Source organism: Pteropus medius, unplaced genomic scaffold, assembly GCF_902729225.1.
Source record: "Pteropus medius unplaced genomic scaffold, Ma_sr-lr_union100, whole genome shotgun sequence".
In the NCBI taxonomy this organism is placed as follows: Eukaryota; Metazoa; Chordata; class Mammalia; order Chiroptera; family Pteropodidae; genus Pteropus; species Pteropus medius.
Window position 1 is genome coordinate 41,091 of NW_024355206.1, and position 17,692 is coordinate 58,782.

The window sequence follows — 17,692 nt, forward strand, 5'->3', positions numbered from 1 at the left end:
TGGACTGGAATGAGCAGCTTGCTTCTAAATACACAGGATGCAGCAGAAGCAATGAGCTGTCACTTCTGAGGCTGGGTTCTAAAAAGACCAGGGCTTTTGTCTCGAGGGCTTTCTCTCGCCCCCTTTTGGGGAGCCACGATGGCACAGCCCAGGTGAGCTCTGAGATGCCTGCAGACCAGGTCGACACCTCGATCGCAGCCTCTGTGAGAGACCCTGAGCCAGAACCACCCAGCTCGGCCGCTTCTGGATTCCAGATCCGCAGAAATCAACTGTGAGATAGTAACTGTTGCTCTAAGTCACTAAGTTTGGGGTAATTTGTTAACACAGCAATAGACGACCAATACACCATATGAGTAGCTTTGGCCACTGAAATGTAAGTAGAAACAATGTGTGTCATTTCTGAACAGAGGCTTCAACAGCCTGTATACACCCTGCCACAGTCTGGTCGTCTGCTTTGGCAACTGGGCAGGCTGGAGTCAGATGAAGCTTCAGTGATCTCAAGTGACCACGATGAGCCACTTCTCAGTCTCCCCAGCACCACCAACCTGCACTGGACATGCAGTGTGACCGAGGAATCAACTCTAATTGTATAAAGCCACTCAGATCTGGGAACGGTCCGTTACCACGGCGTAACCCAGCCCATCCCGCCTCGCGCACTGTTCGGTCAAAGTGTGCTAAGGAAGTGGAGGGTCCGGAGCAGTCGAGAAACACACTGGCCCTCCCTGCTAAGGACATAAGAAGCGCTGATCGAAACGGCTGGAGTCGTGGTACATTTCCTCACAAGGGCCACCACCAGAGTGTTGCACAGGACGGACTATCAAACATCCTGTCTCGTCGACCCCATTTGTGCCCTTGCACTTCCTGAACACGTGCTCCGACTCTGGGTGTAGAAAGCAGGGTCCTCATCGAGGCTGATGGACCAGCATTCGATGAATGTGCGTGTACGGCGGGCACTTCCGCCCTATCCCCTCATTGGACTCTTACGGTACGCCTACGAAGCAGATCTAATTCTCATCACCCTCCGTTTACTGACGGGGAAAATGGATTTGAGAAGTCAAATCAATGACAGGGGTTTCTTCAGCCTCTAGGCTGATGCTGGGAGGTCGCAGACTTGAGCCCAGGCCCTCCGAACCCACCAGGCGTATGAGCTTTCTATCTAATCTCAGGCGGGCCACTGGCTTCAGAGGTGGACACATGAAGGCTGCCACTTCGTAGGAATATCTTAGAACTCGTAAGTTCGGTTCTTTACAAGGGAGGGGGGCAGGGAATGGTTACGGACGGCAGTTAGAAATTGAGATATGGTCCTTACTTGTGTCAATGAAGACAGCATCCACATAGATTTTGGTACAGAAAGAGCCCAGGATAAATCCACAGGCTGGTCCGAACACCAGCATCGTGAACAGGATTCCTGAAAAAAAGAGGAGACAAAAGGTCAGGTGCAAAGCAGAGGCCAGTCGATGAGCGAACTAGTCAGAGATCAAGGAGATTATTTTAGATCACTCAGGTGAGATGTCTGGTTATACAAATTAGTGTAAAAATCCTAGAGGAGGAAAAGCTTCATTCTTAATTTCAAGAAAGTCTATCGAAGCGCTCTATGTTATGCAAGAATTCTATAATATTTTTATAGGTTGATTTAAAACATGTGCGGGGCCCGATTACACTTATTTTTAGAGGACTCCATCCCACATCATACCAAACACTGAAATACAGACACACTTATCATTAAAACATTTTTCTGCCATACACATCTTTGAAAAAAAAAAAAACTGATTTCATTTTGCTTTTCCATCTATTTGTCATTATGTAATTCGTTTAATGTACGGTTGGCTACGAGTTCTCAGCTCTCATTGTGCAAACTCAGGAACTCTTGTAAAGTGAGAAAAATTGGAGACACAAATTATTTACGAACGTAATAAAATGTTTATGGGCATTAAATGTGGCAAGTAACAAGGCTGATATGATGGTATGCTTGAGAACATTTAATTAGGCATTTATTCATCTCGGCTTCGCAGGCTCCCCACCCCTGTGTTTTAGAGTTGCTATCCTTTGTTATTGTTAAGAGTTGTTCGGACTTGAGCTTTCCTGTAGGACTTGCAAAGACGGCTCTGGCTGGGCACGCGCTTAGGGAGCAGGAGGATACGGTACTTGGAACTTTTCACAAACCTTTTGGATCCCTTCAGAGAAAATACTGAGCTCAAATTAAAACCCATGGTCTCTAACTAAATTTCAATCTGGTAGCTATCACCCCAGCACTGACAGTTCTCCAGATCCTGGAGATAAATACAAGAGTAAAGAAGTGGCCGTTCTCTCAAGAAGCTGGCCACCTATGGGGACAATCGATACACATGTCAGCGCAACCCAAGCAGCCAGCACGGAGGGTGGGTGCTAATAAGTCCGCACAGGCTCATGGAGGACCAGGCAGGAAATGACCCCCGCCGGAGGGAATCTGAGCTCCGTGGAGGGCCAGCGGCGGATGAACTCAGTGCTGTCACCACGAAACCACGCAGATGTGCATCGACGCAGTCGGTATTTACTGAGCTCCAACTCTGCGCCAAGCCGTGTTCTCAGGAAGCGGGATTCGGCGTAGGGCTGGTCGGTCAACGCGCCCGGCCGTCCTGGAGCTCGTTGACTTGCACGGCGGGGCAGGGGAACCATCACGACTTAAGGAACCACAGGCGGGAGGGAGCTCAACTGGCTTCTAAGACTCAGCAGAGCAACCCCTATCTGCGCCGTGTACAGACAGGAAGCCAGAACCCCGAACAAATCACTGGAGGGGCGCTTACGAGGAATGGCGTTTGATGAAGGACGGCATGAAAGAGAATGGCTTCCGTCACGGGACTGGGCCGGGATCCACGCTCGGCAGCATCTTCCTCTGACTTGGAGCAACCGACAAGCCCAAGTGTCTCGAAACAGTCGCCCCATAGCCAGACGCAGACGCCCGAGCTCATCTTTATCGTGTTGACAGCAATCTGGGGAGGAACCGTCTGTGTTCTACTAGCACCCTAGCCCTGGTTCGCCCCAACTTAGATGGGGAGCCAAACGGAGGAAGCTGAGAAAGTCGGGGGTATTATCGGACAGGTCTAGGATATGGGGATCTTTCAGGTATGGACTGGAACCGGGGGGCCTGTCCTTAGTGGGGTGGGGTGAGGGAACGGAGCCAGCCTGTCCTTAGTGGGGTGGGGTGAGGGAACGGAGCCAGCCTTGGCCCCATCCCCTGTGTGAAGGACGGCAAGGCAGGGCGAGACAGTAGAGGGTGCCCAAGGCAAGAGCAGCACCCGAGGTGGACTGAAGGAGCTTCTGCTTCAGGGCAAAATCGTGATGCCAGCCACAAGGGACACGGCCCTCGGGGGCCTGGTGTTAGACGGGTGGCAAGCTGCTGGCCTGGAGCAGTGTCCTAGAGTGGCAGGAGACTCACAGACCCTCCTCGGACTCACCGTGAGGCTGAGGTGGCTCCTCCCCTGCCAGGCCCACGAGGACCAGGGTGAGAACCTGCACACTGACGCCTCCCCCCACCCCCATCCTCGCTTCGCCAACTGAGTCTGCAACTCCTCAACAGGGTTTCACGGGCTGCATGTCCTCTGCCTCCAGCAGCTTCCCCCGCCTCGAGGTGCTCACGCTTGTACTGTCCAAAAGGTCCTCGCAGGCCTCACCCCCCACAACCCAGCCTCTTCTGCCACCACCGGCCGCAGGATAGCGGACCCACCAACACCACAACGACAAAGACGGTAAGCTTGCACGAGGGACGACCACTCATCCCACAGCAGCAGACAAAGGCATGCATGAGACACAGATGCTGTCATGCGTGACACCCGGTTTATGTCGACGAGTCCGATAAAGCAGTGCGGGAAAGGCCGGCCCCGTGGATGGTGCTGGGACAACTCGAACTTGTAGGGGGGTAAAAAAAAAAAACCAGCAGCAGCTTCACCACTCCAGTCGGGTCAGCGGGGCGAAGGCCTCTGCAAACTCTGTCTGCAGCCGAAAGCCAAGCCAAACAGGCCGTCCAGAAACCCGGGGACCTCGACCAGCGGCCCGCTCACTTCGAAATCTGACAAGTCCATCAGTATTTCCGAGGGTCACTGTGTGGGGAAAGACAGGAGTGACACCTGTCTTGACATGATACATGTGCTCCCTGTGTCTCAGTTTGTGCCTCTGGGGAGTGGGCGGGCAACAGCCCCTCCCTCATGGGTCAAACGCACCGAAACGTTCCTGGAACTGACTTTCTCAAAAAGAACTCGAGCTGTTAGTTATTCTTGCTGGGGCTTCTAACGACAGATTTTGCTTCCTGTTGTAAATGAGTTTTACTTTTTTGATCACTTAGGCAAGAGATGCTCACCTTAGAGAATGTGGAAAATACAGAGCATCGCATAAAAAAATAAACACCATAGCTCTCATATTTCCTTTTGGGCATGACGGCATGTGTACTGCATTTCTGCTCGTGTGTTTCTGCATTGGTGGAACCGGAGAGCTTCATTTAAAATACAAAACCTCTTTTTTTTTTTTTTTTTTTTTTTCATTTTAAAAGAAACACATGCTCATGGAGATCTGAGACTGAACCGAGGCTGGAGAGGCATCATGACACGGTGGCCAAGAACACAGAGCTGGCCAGCGTCTGCACTCCCTAGCTGTGTGACCTTGAGAAAGTTAGTTACCTTCTCTGGACCTCCACGCTCCACCTGAGAGTGAAGATAATGACGGTAGCTACCCTCGCAAGGCTGCTTCGAGATTTAAGTGATTAATACACACGAAGGGCTTTCCACAGCGCCTGGCACACGGTAAGTGCTTAATAAATTCTAGCTATTATTATTATTCCCAGGAAGATGGCACAAATCACCATCTTTCACGAGCCGGAAAAAACACTGATATTCATTAGATATTCTCTTCCAGTTTGTCTCTATATATGACTTTTTTTTTTTTAAGAATGATTTAAAAATAAATACCTAACATAGTTCTCCTAAAAAACCTGGAAACAAATGATAAGATTTTCTAAAGAATGCATTTTCTAAAGAACAGAATTATCGACTGCAGTAGAATTTAAGGTGCTGAGAAAAACCAGAATTTCAAGGGCCCTGCATTTCTCAGCTGCCCTCAGGACAGTGGCGAAGGGGAAAGCGTGCAGACTAGATCCACCCCGCTCAGCGCTCAAGGCCACCGGGGCCTCATGTGACAGCTCTGACTTCTTAGCAGAGACTGAGACAGCATTGAGCAGGGCAGGGGAAGGTGGAGCTGAGGTTTCTGTGTGGCGCAGGATGAAAGAACCTCAGGGGAAGTCTTGTTTTTTTTTCTCTGGGGGGATCCTGATTTGCCTGGGTGAAGCAATGGCTTTCAATCCCTTCTGATGTAACTGAGGTTAAACAAAAAAAATTCTGACCACATGGCAGGGCTCATGTTATGATAATCATTTTTTGTGGACAAAAAAAAAAAATTAGAAGTTGAGAGAGGTTACTCAGTTGCCTCCAGGCCACACGGCTTGCACGTGATAGAGGTACATTTGAACTCAGGCCTCTAGGACTCCCTAGGTTCTTAGAGGAAGAACAGATAGGGCAGTGTGGTATAGCGGCGAAGCCTCTGGAATCAGCCAGACCTAAGCTTGGCTTCTGGCTACACGTCTCGATTTTTAGATGACTCATTTCCGAACTCTGAGTCTAGGAATAAGAACACTGAGAATTAGATGCAGTGCATGCAAAGCGACTGGTGCCTAGAATATAGTAGATGCTTTCTAGAATTCTCTTTGTGTCTGAGGGATGGTGAGTTCCAGAAAGGAGGCCTGCATGGCTGGTCTCCCCTGAGCACGAGTCTCTGTTTCTTTAGCAGGACTCAGTCTCGATTTTAATCCTGAATGGAGACCCCTCAAGGGGGTGGAGTGCAGAAGGAGCTCAGGGCAGTTGCGGCTTTTTCCCACTAGAGGGCAGCATCAGCCCAGAAAAGACACAGTCCCGGCTTCTCGCGCTTCATGTCCTTCCCTTCCTAACTGCCCACAAAACAAACCCTGCGTCAGCACGTTGCTTTCCGCACTCCCACCTGCCTTCTGTGCCCTCGATTTATACACATGAATTCTTCCACCTTGACATCTGCAGACCGAAAACGGCTCCCCTAAGAAAGAGTGTTCGCATCACACTTTGCATGAATAAAACATGATCCATAAACAGCAGGAAACCCACAAAACATGGGACACATATGTCTCCGGGGCCCACTGCCAACAGCCTGATGGCATTACATCACTCACCTTGCTTACCTCTCAGGGACAGGTGGAGGGAAGTGGGGATGAGGCCACTATGCACCACCGAACACAGACTATGCGCCAGACGCAGCATGCCGTTTGGGTAACAATTATCCCGACATCACGAAGTTTATAAACAAGCCATCAACGCTGCTAAGGCCACGCGGGATGGGCAAGAGTTTACAAGCCGTTCCCCACCGTGCCAGAACTGTCCCTTCTTAAGCCAGTCATATTCCTGGGTCGCACACTGGAATCACCTGGGAAACTTTTAAAAACAGTATTAACGCCGAGGTCCTGCCCCCCGGGGTCGGGTGCAGCTGGTCCGGGGTGCAGCCCGAGCACCGGTATGTTTTCCAAGCTCTCCAGGTGATTTTATGTGTGGCCAGATTGAGGACCGCTGGGCTCTGTCCTTTACCCAAAATGCATCTGGGCATGGGGGAAGAGGGAAGGACGAGATTGTGATCACCATGTGACGTCAGCCCTGAAAGGTGGACGGGCAGCCAGACGCCGAGTGTGGCCAGAATGAGGTCACTGAGCACGGTGGCAGAACCCGGATCTCTCTTGTGCAGCCAGCCACAGCAGCCCCGTATGCCATCACAACCGTGCATCCGACGACGGCAGCGGTCCCCAAGCTTTGTGGCACCAGGGACCGGGGCTCCTATGAGAATCGAACGCCTGACGACCTGAGGTGGAGCTGAGGGGGTGATGCCGGCGCCGGGGAGCGGCTGCAGATATAGATGAAGCTTCACCTGCTTGTCCACCACTCACCTCCTGCTATGTGGCCCGGTTCCTAACAGCCCATGGACTGGTTCCGGTCCATAGCCCTGGGGGTAGAGGACTCCTAGACTACAGAACTTGGCCTGGTAGACCTGGTGTGGCCCCTGGTGCTGTCTGGTTTCTTGGTCTTCAGCCCAGTTTCTCTCTCCCCTCCGTGTACCAAAGGTCTGCTCTCCATGCAAAGCCTGCCTTGAATGCCACCTCCTCCAGAGGGCCTTCTGAGATTTTTTTCGCTTCTTCCCTTCCCTCTCCTGCCATGGCACCTAGGCTGAGAATACTTCCGTAGTGCTGCTTATAGTCCGCCTGAGTATAAAAATAAAGTTCCCTGTATTAGGCATGCCATAGTAATTGCAGGCCTAGGAAAGGCAGAGAACCTTGTTTTCTGCAGGGGCGATAGAGCCCTTTGCCTGGAGGAGGAACCCAATGTCTGTCTGTTGAACTATGAACTGATTACTACCCACAGGAAGCCCCAGCGTTATGGAGAACCATGTGTCTAATGAAGGTCACACGACACGAGGCTAAGCTTCCTGGGGATGCTCGGGAAGGACATGGACTTGGTCAAAGCTGCAATGTTGGCAGCCTTGTTTTACCCAGCCAGCTGCCAACCTTCTCTTTCTCCCCTGCTGCCCAGCAAGGCCCTACCAGGGTGAGGGCACATGTGCCTTTGGCTGGCCGGCCAGTGGGCATATGCATGTGATGCCCACAGGGAAGAACCCACTGTCAGCAGCGGCCAGCTTCTGGTGGCTCCCTGGCCAGTGCCCCTGTGGGAATCACACCTCAGAGCTAGAGCTGCCTTTGAATTTTCCTGCAGCTTTATTTGTATGAGGCGGGTCCCAAGGAGCACGGCTGGGTCTGGCTGACTCTCTTCGAAGCAAGTGAGAACACCCTCATCCTCCCCTACCCTCCGTTAAAGCCCCTGAGAAACGCTGCACCGCGAGCGATGAGGCTACCGGCTGATGAACAGAGAATAGGGTGAGCACTAGGAAGCCACGAGCCATGCAGGCAGGAAACCCACCCACAGAAACAGGCGACGCCTTCCTGAAGGGCCCGCTTCCTGCTGGTGTGCTGTGCCAAGCAGGGTCTTCCTAGAAGCTCGTCGGCAGGTCCTCTAATGGTGGCGAGTTTCATGGCTTCTGCCATCCCCACTCTCGGCCTCCGGCAGGCGGCACTGGAGAGATGGCTGGCGGGAAGCTTAGCCTCTGGGCCCGCGGCCACCTCAGCAGGAGGCCGTGCTCAAGGCATGTGACCTGCCTCAGACGGGGGAGTTCCAGTGGAACCATGTCCCCCACATCCATTTGTTGAAGCCCTAATGCCCCAGAAGCTCCGATTGTGACTATGTTTGGAGACAGAGCCTTTAAAGAGGCGATTAAGTTAGAATGAGGCCTTCAGGGTGGGCCCTAATCCAGTGGGACTGATATCCTTAGATCAAGAGATGAGGACACAGACACACACAGGCAAGACCATGTGAGGACAGAGGGAGAAGGCGGCCGTCTGCCGGCCGGGGGGAGAGGCCTCAGAAGGAGCCGGCCCTGCCGGCAGCCCCTTGATCTTGGACTTCCGGCCTCCAGAACGGTCAGAAAACCAATGTCTGTTGTTTAAGCCACGTGTTTTGTGGGACATTGATATGGCAGCTCGAGCAAACTAAGACGTCTCGCCGGACCAGTGTGAAGACCGCATGTGACAGACAGCACATGACAGCGTATCTGGAAACCGACGAGTGCCACCCAAATGGACACGGGGCATCCGATGTGTCAGGCGAGTCAACGAACACTGAGGCCGGCCCAGCACTCGCATGCGGCAGGCAGGGATCGACACACAGGGCCCTGCGCGAGTGTTAGGGCTGTGTCTGTCTGCGTGGGACCCCCGTCTACTTTGCCACGGCTGCACCCCGCGCTGCGCCCAGCAGGAGGCCGGTTCTGGAATAGGTTTGCTGAACGCTGTACACAGACAGGTGGGTTTCGTGCAGGGTGTGGGCGTGAAGGGGGGTAGAAGAACCATGGGGACCCAGACGAGGGGAAAATCTTATTCAGCGCCGAGGGCTGGAGTTGGGCTTTTGAATCAGGACTGTTACTAGTGACGATGATGGTGGTGGGGACAGTGGTGCCGACAGCTGGCCAGCTGAGGGCTGGGCGCTATGCCCTCTCTCATTTGGTCCTTGCCATAACCCTGGCAGTAGGTACACTCCTGTCTTACACAGCAGGAAGCCGAGGCACAGAAAGACCAAGTGGCCCCATGGTACTTATGGTCAGCAGGAAGCGGAAATAAGCACAAAGACCAAGGATTTAAGCACGGCGAGGGCAGAGGGGAAAGGGAGGTCAGGAGTCAGCTCGGGCCAGGGCGGAGGGGTGGGAGAGCCCCTGGACGTGAGCGGACAGCTCGGCGAGGCCCTCGCACGCGAGCACAGGCCTGTGGTGCCGCTGCGCAGGCCGCCGAGGTCCAGAAAAGCAGAGCGATGGACCAGGCCTCAGGGAGACAGCAGGGCCCAGCATCCCAGGCCGGGCCCAGCCCCGGCGATGGGCCTCCCACAGGTCGATCCCTAGCTCTTGATGAGTATTTCTCGCCCACCGAAATATTCAGGTGTTAGCTTCCCCGAGCGACCTCACTTCATCTTCACTGCTGAGGACCGAAAACCCTGTCACTTCCGACCTAACGGCAGCAGCAAAGCAGCTCCCACGAAGCCCTTCTCAGGCGCCAGGGGCTTTAGACACGATCTGCAATCTCATCCTCACCCTGCCCAGCGATGTGGGTCGTTTCATCTCCCGTTTACAAATGGAGAAACCGAGGCACAGAGACGGTAGCTTCCCAGCCTGTGGCCACGCGACTGGATAAGAGCTCAGGCTCTGTGGGCCCCCAATGCCGCACTTCCTCCCACCTGCTACCCGACAGGAGGAAACGGCATCGGAACGGCTGTAGGCCGTGGAAATCCTTCTAGCAGATTCTAAAGGAACCGGGCTCTGCAGGGTGCTGAAGGACCCACTCTGAGCTTGAAGCAGACAGAACAGTCTCAAGTACGTACACACATGCCCATGGGGGAGCTCTGCTCCCCACCTAGCGCGGGGGGACCTCTGAGCCTTAATTTACCATCCTCAAGTCAGCAAGCGGGCCTTCCCCCTAGAGGCGAATGTGTCTGCATTTCCTCCTGCCCGTCACCAGAGGACACCAGACACCGTCTCATGCCACGGACGGTGGCTGCTGGAGTTTGCAGTTCAAGGTGAGAGTCACCCACCCGCTCATCGGAGGTGGCTTCTTTGCCTGTAGGAGGACATGGTGGCAGGTGACTCGGCAGGTCTGTGGCCATTCGTGAAGGTCCCCATGCTGCGTCTGGCAAGAAAGCTTCCTTTCCAGAAGGCCGGTCACGGTGAGGGGAGGCCGTCGAGACCGTAACGGATTAGCCCAACCGCGGTGTGACGACCTCCCCAACCGCCACGGTCTGTGCTTGACCCGCCTCCCTAAGTCTTGTGGAGCCATTTTCCTCTCCTGCTTCAGACCAGCATAACATGAAGCCCAAACCGTGGGCCGGGCACTGTCACGGGTAGGGGCAGGGCCGAGTCACCAGGCTGCAAGGCTCCACGCGGTACCAGGCGGCCTGGCCTCTAAGAGCAGGCTGGGGGACACTGGGATGGGCCCGGTCTCCCACCGAGTGCGTGCTGCAGGGCGGGGGCTGGCCGGGCCGGAGGCACACGCCCGGCGGCGAGCACGGAGTTCAAGGAAGCCAGTGAGCGTCCACCTAGTCTGGGCCAAGCGTAGTGCTCAGGCACCAGGCCGGGGAGGGTGGGCTGCCGGGGGGTCCCTGGGCATGGCCCGCCAGCCTGTCAGTGGACTCGGACTCCGGCCCAGGTCTCTGGACAGGAGACCCTCCCCACGATCAAACGAGCAGAAGCCCGGCTGTCAGTCAGAGGGGACAGGATGGGGGCAGGTGTCCAGGGCTGACACGGCTTTCTAATGAGCACCCCGCGTGTCCTGACCTTTATGTCGACTTTAGTCACTCTTGCCCCTTTGGGAAGGAACCAGACACCTCTGTATACGGAGCGGTCGGTGAGAAGGACCCCCATCCTCTGTGTGTCCTTGAGAAAGTACTGGAAGATTGCCCAGATGAAAATCCTAGAACCTCAGAACTGGGGACCATCTTGCCTGCCTTCCTGCCGCTCAGCAAAAAAAAAACCCGAACCTCCAACCCTGACACCCGGACACTCGGCCTCCACTCGAACACCTCCAGTGACGAGGAGCTCACGACCTACTAAGACAGCCAGTCCACCTGTGCCCAGCCCAGCGCAGCCAGCGGGTACAGGCCAGGAACGCTGCTAACAGCTCCCGCAATGAAGAACAATCCAGGCTACATCACCGCCGGCGCTGAGGCTGAGAACCCCGGCTCCACACACTGGGCCGCGGCGGGTCGCGGAGCCTTGCTCGGCCCCCGTGCGAGCAGGCAGGGTGGGTGCGGGGCAGGGGGAGAACAGGAAGTTCTGGGTGGTGTGGACCGTCCTCCAGCACTGAGAACTGAATAAGCATGAAGAGCGCCCTTGTCAGAGAAAAAGACAAAAAGAAGGAAAAACACCCTGAGCCCTACAACTGTAGAGGCTCTTGATGATCTCTGAACACCGGAATGAGCACCTCGTCCACTGGTTCCCGGCCGACCCTGCTGGGGAGTCAGATGTGTCCCCGGAACTCCCCGGTCACGTGTCCGTGCGGCGGGGTGTCGTGGGGTGAGGGGAAGGAGCTAAGCCCACACACCGCAGTGCACACCCAAGTAGCTCGCCTTCCACCGACCATGACACCAAGAGGTCAAGCTGTCTTGCCTACGCCCGGCCTGCTTCTCAGCTCAAGATTCGACCCCCAAGTCTCTCGACGCTCCACTAACGCTCTGGCTTTCAAACTCAGCTCCTGGGGCTGCCAGGCAGGGTAGGGGACGGAGCTAGCTGTGTGGACCTCCGGGTCTTGACTGTGCTGCATCCGGGGTCCCCCTCCTTCTCCGTTCTGCCGTGAGGACTTCTGTGTAAGCTTCACAGTGGCCTCGATAATGTTCCCAGAAAAAGGTGGCCATGTCTGGGATATCTGTGAACGCGACCTTCTTTGGAAGAAAGGATCTTTGCGGATGGAATTGAGCATCTCAAGATGTGATCACCTGGATTCCCCCAGCGGGCCCATCAAGCCACGTGTCCTTAGAATACACACGTAGAGGAGACGCAGAGGGGGAAGAGAAGCCCGAGGCTGGAGTGACAGCCACAAACCAAGGAACGCCGGGAGCCACCGGAAGCCGGAAGGAGGCCTCAATCGCAGACTTAATCGCAGACTTCTGGGCCCCAGAACCACGAGCAAATACATTCCTATTGTTTTAAGCTACCAGGTTTGTGGCGCTTTTTGTGGCAGCCCCAGGAAATGAATACAGTTTTCTTTAAAGAAAGAGTCCCATGGCCAAACGTTTAAAAATCACGACCTGCGCTGGGCCACCCGCCCTGGGTCTTCTTGGAAGTCTAGGTTGAGCGGAGACTCAGCAAACAATTGCTGAATGAAGGTGAACAATGGATTGAGCCAAATCTCTTCCTGCACATATGATCTAAACCCTGGGCAGGGCTGGATCGAAGTTTTCAGATTTTGCACCATCCAAAATCTTTTGAGACTCATTCACTAACTGAGAAAGCTCCTGGAACCCATGAGGAGGAGAGAAAGAGGTCCTAGCACCATCTCTGCTCTCCGCTTTGCTATCGAGGCATCTCGCACGGCGTGTGCACCTCACGGGAAGAGCCGACTGGCACCACGGCTGTGGCCTCCCTTGGTGACAGCTGAAGAAAGAGTTTAGAGAGCTTCCTAGGTCTGGAGCAAGTTACTCAGTGAGAGAAATAAGAGCTTGTCACATCCAGGCCCCAAATCGCCATAAACTCTTGGTCACAGAGGGGTCACTCAGAGTCTTCGGAGATGGTCCAGCCCTTCTCATTCTGGTTTGCTTTTTGCCCTCTGATCCTTCTTGTCTTTTCTGTGTCCCTCTGCCCCAAACATGCTGCGGAACTGAAAAACAGACTTACAAGAAACACACGTCTGCTGTTTAAATTGTGCTAAAATTCACATCACACGAAATGTACCATCTGATCCACTCTGAAGTGCACAGTTCAGCGGTGTTAAGCATATTCACATCTGTTGCACAATCTCCAGAACGCTTTTCTAAAAATAATAGATATTTTTAAGGGATGGAAAACTTCCAATATCAGAGCGAACAGCATAAACTAGAATAGTGAAGGCCCAGGGACTCACCACTAGCCCCAACCATCGCCAACGTTTGGTCAGTTTCCCACGCACGTCCCCATCTTTCCTCTGGGTTATTTTAAAGCCCAGATGTCTTTTGTCTCTATTTCAGGACCTATCTTTCAAAGAGAAAGACAAAACTATGACACTGTCGCCACGCCCCTGACATTTAGTAATAACCATAGGGGGTTATTCAAGCTTCGAAGCCCCTTTACATGCCAAAACTTCTCTACCCTCCAAACGACGGTGTGAGGGGGCTACCCAGACCCAAGGCAGACCAGGGAGCCGACGCTCCAAGGCTGAGTGGCCGGCCGCCTAAGGATGCCGACGTTGAGACAGATTTTCTGAATCGGGGCCTCGTGTTCTTCCTACCCCACCTTTGCTGCTTGGGGAGGATGACTCGCTCGCAGAAGCTGTTTCTGAATGAGCCCGATGCCCACGCACCGGAAGCAAGTCCCCATCATGCTCTGACCTTCCCGGATTCTAATTTGGGTAGCCTCCCAGATTGCCTTGTATACAGATTTCTGCTTTATTTTCTTATTATAAAGGCATAAAAGTGATTGCAGTTAAGTCATCTCCGCTATTTTATTTTTAGTGCTTTGGGGGAGAGGCGAGTGGATTTATGTCACCTGGGTGGGTTCTCTGCCACCGCTCTTGGAGAGGGCTTTCCCTAACGAGTCACTCGGTGACTCATTTATAATTCTGCAGAGCTCCGTAGAGGGCTGGGGGCCTTTCGATGAGAAAGAGAGATGGATGCAAAGGAACGCTCGTGGCTGAAGGCCACGTCCTCCCTCGCGGGCCTGGTGGCATTTTGGGTTCCCTCGGCCCTGGGCCTCTTGATGGCGATGGGTGTTGACGCTGCTGACCTCACGAGAACTGACGCATCTGGGCCCGGTCCACAGACTACCTGACGTCAGTCTCATACCTTCGACCACGCTGCACTGAAACCACCTGCTTCCATTTCCGGGCTGCTCTACTTCGATGGAAGTTTCTGATCCTCGCCACTGGTGATGGACACGACGGGGGGAGAAGTCTTGGCTGTGGAGGGCTGTCCCGTGCATTGCAGGATGCTTAGCAGCGCCCCTAGCGTTGACCTATTAGATGCCCCAATCTGGTCCCTGTTTCCAGTTACTGCCAAACACGCCTCCCCCAGAGGCAAGAGTGTCCCCGACTGGGCACCGGCAGTTTACAGCATGCAGTCACAAGGGTGGCACCTCCGTCTTTTTCCTCTTTGCCACCCCCGTCCCCCCCAGCACAGTGCCTGGCACAGAGTACGAATCGCCAACTCCTTGTGGGTGTCTAAGACTCACCCTGTGAAGCAGGCATGTTACAGGCAGGACAACCGAGGCCCAGAGAGGTTCTGATTTCCTGGGCCACGCGGCTCGTGAGCGATACAGCTGGTTACTCCACAGCCGCCCTGCTGCCAAGGGGCGGGAGCCAGCAGCAGGTAGCTCGAGAGAGGAGCTTCGCTTGGGATTCTTCGGCTTTCCAGCTCTGGCCACCAAAGGAGCCAGGCTGTCAATGCCATTTGTCCAGAACGTTCCAAATGCCCGCAGCTGCTAATTAATGAAGAGTGGGGGGACCTCTGTGCTGACGGGAACAAAGTGCCTGGAACCGCATGGCCCTGTTCAGCATAAGGGCGGGGTTAATTTTTAAAAAATCTCTCTAGTAGCTTAAACCTGAATAACGGGTGATGGTGTAAATTGGGTTTGCAACATGAGTTGGCCAGAGGAAGCTCGGCACCTCAGCGCACTTGGGCTGTGAATGAATTTCGTCACAGACTTGAAGTGCTGTCTTAATTAGGTTTGGAGTCTGCTTTTTCCTTTTTGAAGGGAAAAGTAGAACAGTAAACTGTCTGATTCACATTTGAAAGTGGGAGCGGGGTGGGGGTGGGGGGTGGGGGATGCGCACGTGGTTGGCCATCTAGAACCCGATTTGTTGAGCAGAACAGCCTCATTTCTGACTCCATCACTGCAGGCCTGCTGCCAAGTTTTCCTTTAAAGGCATGCCTAGTACAAAGAACACAAGCAGCTTCGTGCACCTGGACCCTTGAGCTCAATCACACCTGCCCCCGCCCCCCGATGTCACACAGCAGTGTCCTTGAAAGGGAACCTGGGGCATGTGTCATTACTTCCAAGCGTCCAAGTGGCTACCAAGGAAAACAGCAGCCCGTCCCGATGCTCCTAGTTCTAGAAAACCAGTCCCAAAAGGGTCAGCGCAGATGACTTGTGATGCTTAATGCATCGTAAACCACACCACACCTGCGGGTCTCCTGACTGCTAGTGTGTGGAGTCCGCCCCACAGCTGACCCTTGCACAGGGCGGGTTTGAACTGCATGGTTTTGTCGTCACGACTTGAAAACGCTCGCAGACAAACCGCACGGGCTTAAAAGAGACGACAGAAACGCAGGGTATCGGTCAGCACAATACAGTGCTGTAAACGTATTTCCTCTTCCCCACGATTTTTCTTAATGACATTTTCTCTCTGGCTTACTTTATTGTTAAGAATACAGCATATAATATGCATAACATACAAAATATGGGTTCCCAGACCATTTATGTTCTCAGTAAGGCTTCCGGTCAACAGTGGGCTATTAGGAGTTAAGTCTTTGGAGAGTCAAAAGTTAGACCTGGATTTGCTACTTCGCAAGGGTCAGCACTCCTAACCCCTGCACCATTCAAGAGTCAGCTGTATTTGTGTCAGGGAGAGGAGTCGAGGAGCTGAAGAGAGGACCAGTGCCGGATGGTGGTGCCACCCCCTCCGCGGGTTTGCTGTGCTGTGAGAGCTTCCTTCCCCCAGGGAGGTAGGACACGTGGCCTCGAACCATGGTGGACGGCCCCTGGGCTGAATGGACAAGGCTACTCTCTCCTGCAGTGACCAGCCAGGAGACTCAGCCCACCCCAGGCCTGCGGACTGAAGGGCCTATCCAGTGTGCTGTAACCCCCACCTAGGGGACACCCCGGAGAGGGGCGTCCAAGAACCACAGTTTCGAGGACCCCGGAGGTACGCTCTAGCATGGCACCTGCCATACTTGTCTTATTCCTCTTTTTGCAGTAAATCCTGTCTTCGGACAAAACCACAAAGAAGATCTAAAACAGACAGAAGCAGGAGAGAGAGGCTCTATTGAAGGGGGTGAGCCTGACTGAACCCCCACCTACTCTGTGGCTCCACAGATACCTTGGTGAACTCTTGGACTCCATGGAAAGTGATTTCAAATTCAAGGCTATCATCCAGCCCAAACTCCTTAGTCTATAAAAAAGAAAGGGGAGGTCCTGAGCTGCAGGACGTGAGGGTCCCCACAGGGTCAGGGCCCTAACGCAAACCTGGAATAAGCAGCCTGGCACCCGCGAGGCCCCTTCTGGTCTGTAAATGGGGCTGTGACCGCGTTGGCCAGGCCACCCGGGGACACACAGGTGGGCATAGCCGCGTGTAAGCACACACGCTCTGGTGCCCACAGCAGGACTGGTCCTCACCATTTCCAGCCTGAGCTCGCTCTCTCTCTCAGCGTTTAGACAGAAAGTACAAACAAGCACACAGGGACTCCCAGAGACACCCCCGAACCGCATGTGGATTCTCGTCAGGCTTGTACTTTCAAGGGTTCACACATCTGTCCAGACACTGACTCTAAGGAATGGGGATCAGCCAACCTTGACAGGGCCCCTGGCAGGTGCCAGGCCCTGGCTAAGCTCCGTACGCATTTCACAGATAAGAAAACTGAGGCTCGAAGAAGTCCAGCAACCTGTCCAGAGCCCACGCAAATAGAGTCAACAGAAGAATGTGGATTTGAATCCTCCAGTAAGATGCAATTCGCATTTTCCCTAAGGAGCCGGGTAGGTCTCCACAGTGTGTCGAAGGCTTGCGCCTCTCAGAAGCTGTTGTTTCTTTAGTAATAACCCCAATCGCTGCTACCTATTGATCCTTCATTACATCCCTGGCCCTTTGTAGGCACAGTGTGATCTCCTTTCCCCAAAACGCGAGAGATGAGAACGATTATTTTCTCCGATTCGGAGATGAGGGTACCGAGCTTTAGCGCTGGTGGCTGGTGAAGCCGGGACGGGACCCCGTCTCCGCCAGTTCTCGCCACCTTCTCGCTCCTTCTCTGAAGAGGGAGGACGTCACGTGGGCACTTGTTCTCCGGTACCCACTCTGCTCCAAAACTTGGACTTGGGACGCCGTTTCCTTCCCCTGCCCTTCAAGAAGGACCCGTGAGGTCAACCTTCGGGAGGCTGACCATGTCCTCCCGGAAATCCTGCCCGCCGATGAGGACACACTCCCCCCAGGGCCTCGGCCTGGCCCCAACGCCTGGGGCTCCGCTGGCCTCCCGCTTCCTCCGGCTGCACCCCCACGTCCGTCACCCACACACCAATTCCTGGCTTCTGAGCTGCTTTTTCTTCTTCCTTGGCCTAAGAGGCTAAGGAAGCTTCTAGCCTTCAAATGCACAGCTTCCCTGTCTTCAACTTT

At 54.1% G+C, this 17,692-nt stretch overlaps 1 protein-coding gene across 1 annotated transcript in view; it reads right to left on the bottom strand.

Annotated features, from left to right (window-relative positions):
* LOC120599391 (solute carrier organic anion transporter family member 3A1) overlaps positions 1-17,692 on the bottom strand; it is a gene marked incomplete at its 3' end in the record, with an annotated part of 215,010 nt that overhangs the window by 40,957 nt on the left and 156,361 nt on the right. The window contains exon 3 of the mRNA XM_039858464.1: positions 1,310-1,408. Coding sequence (XP_039714398.1) covers positions 1,310-1,408 — 99 coding nt within the window. The remainder of the gene's footprint in view (positions 1-1,309; positions 1,409-17,692) is intronic.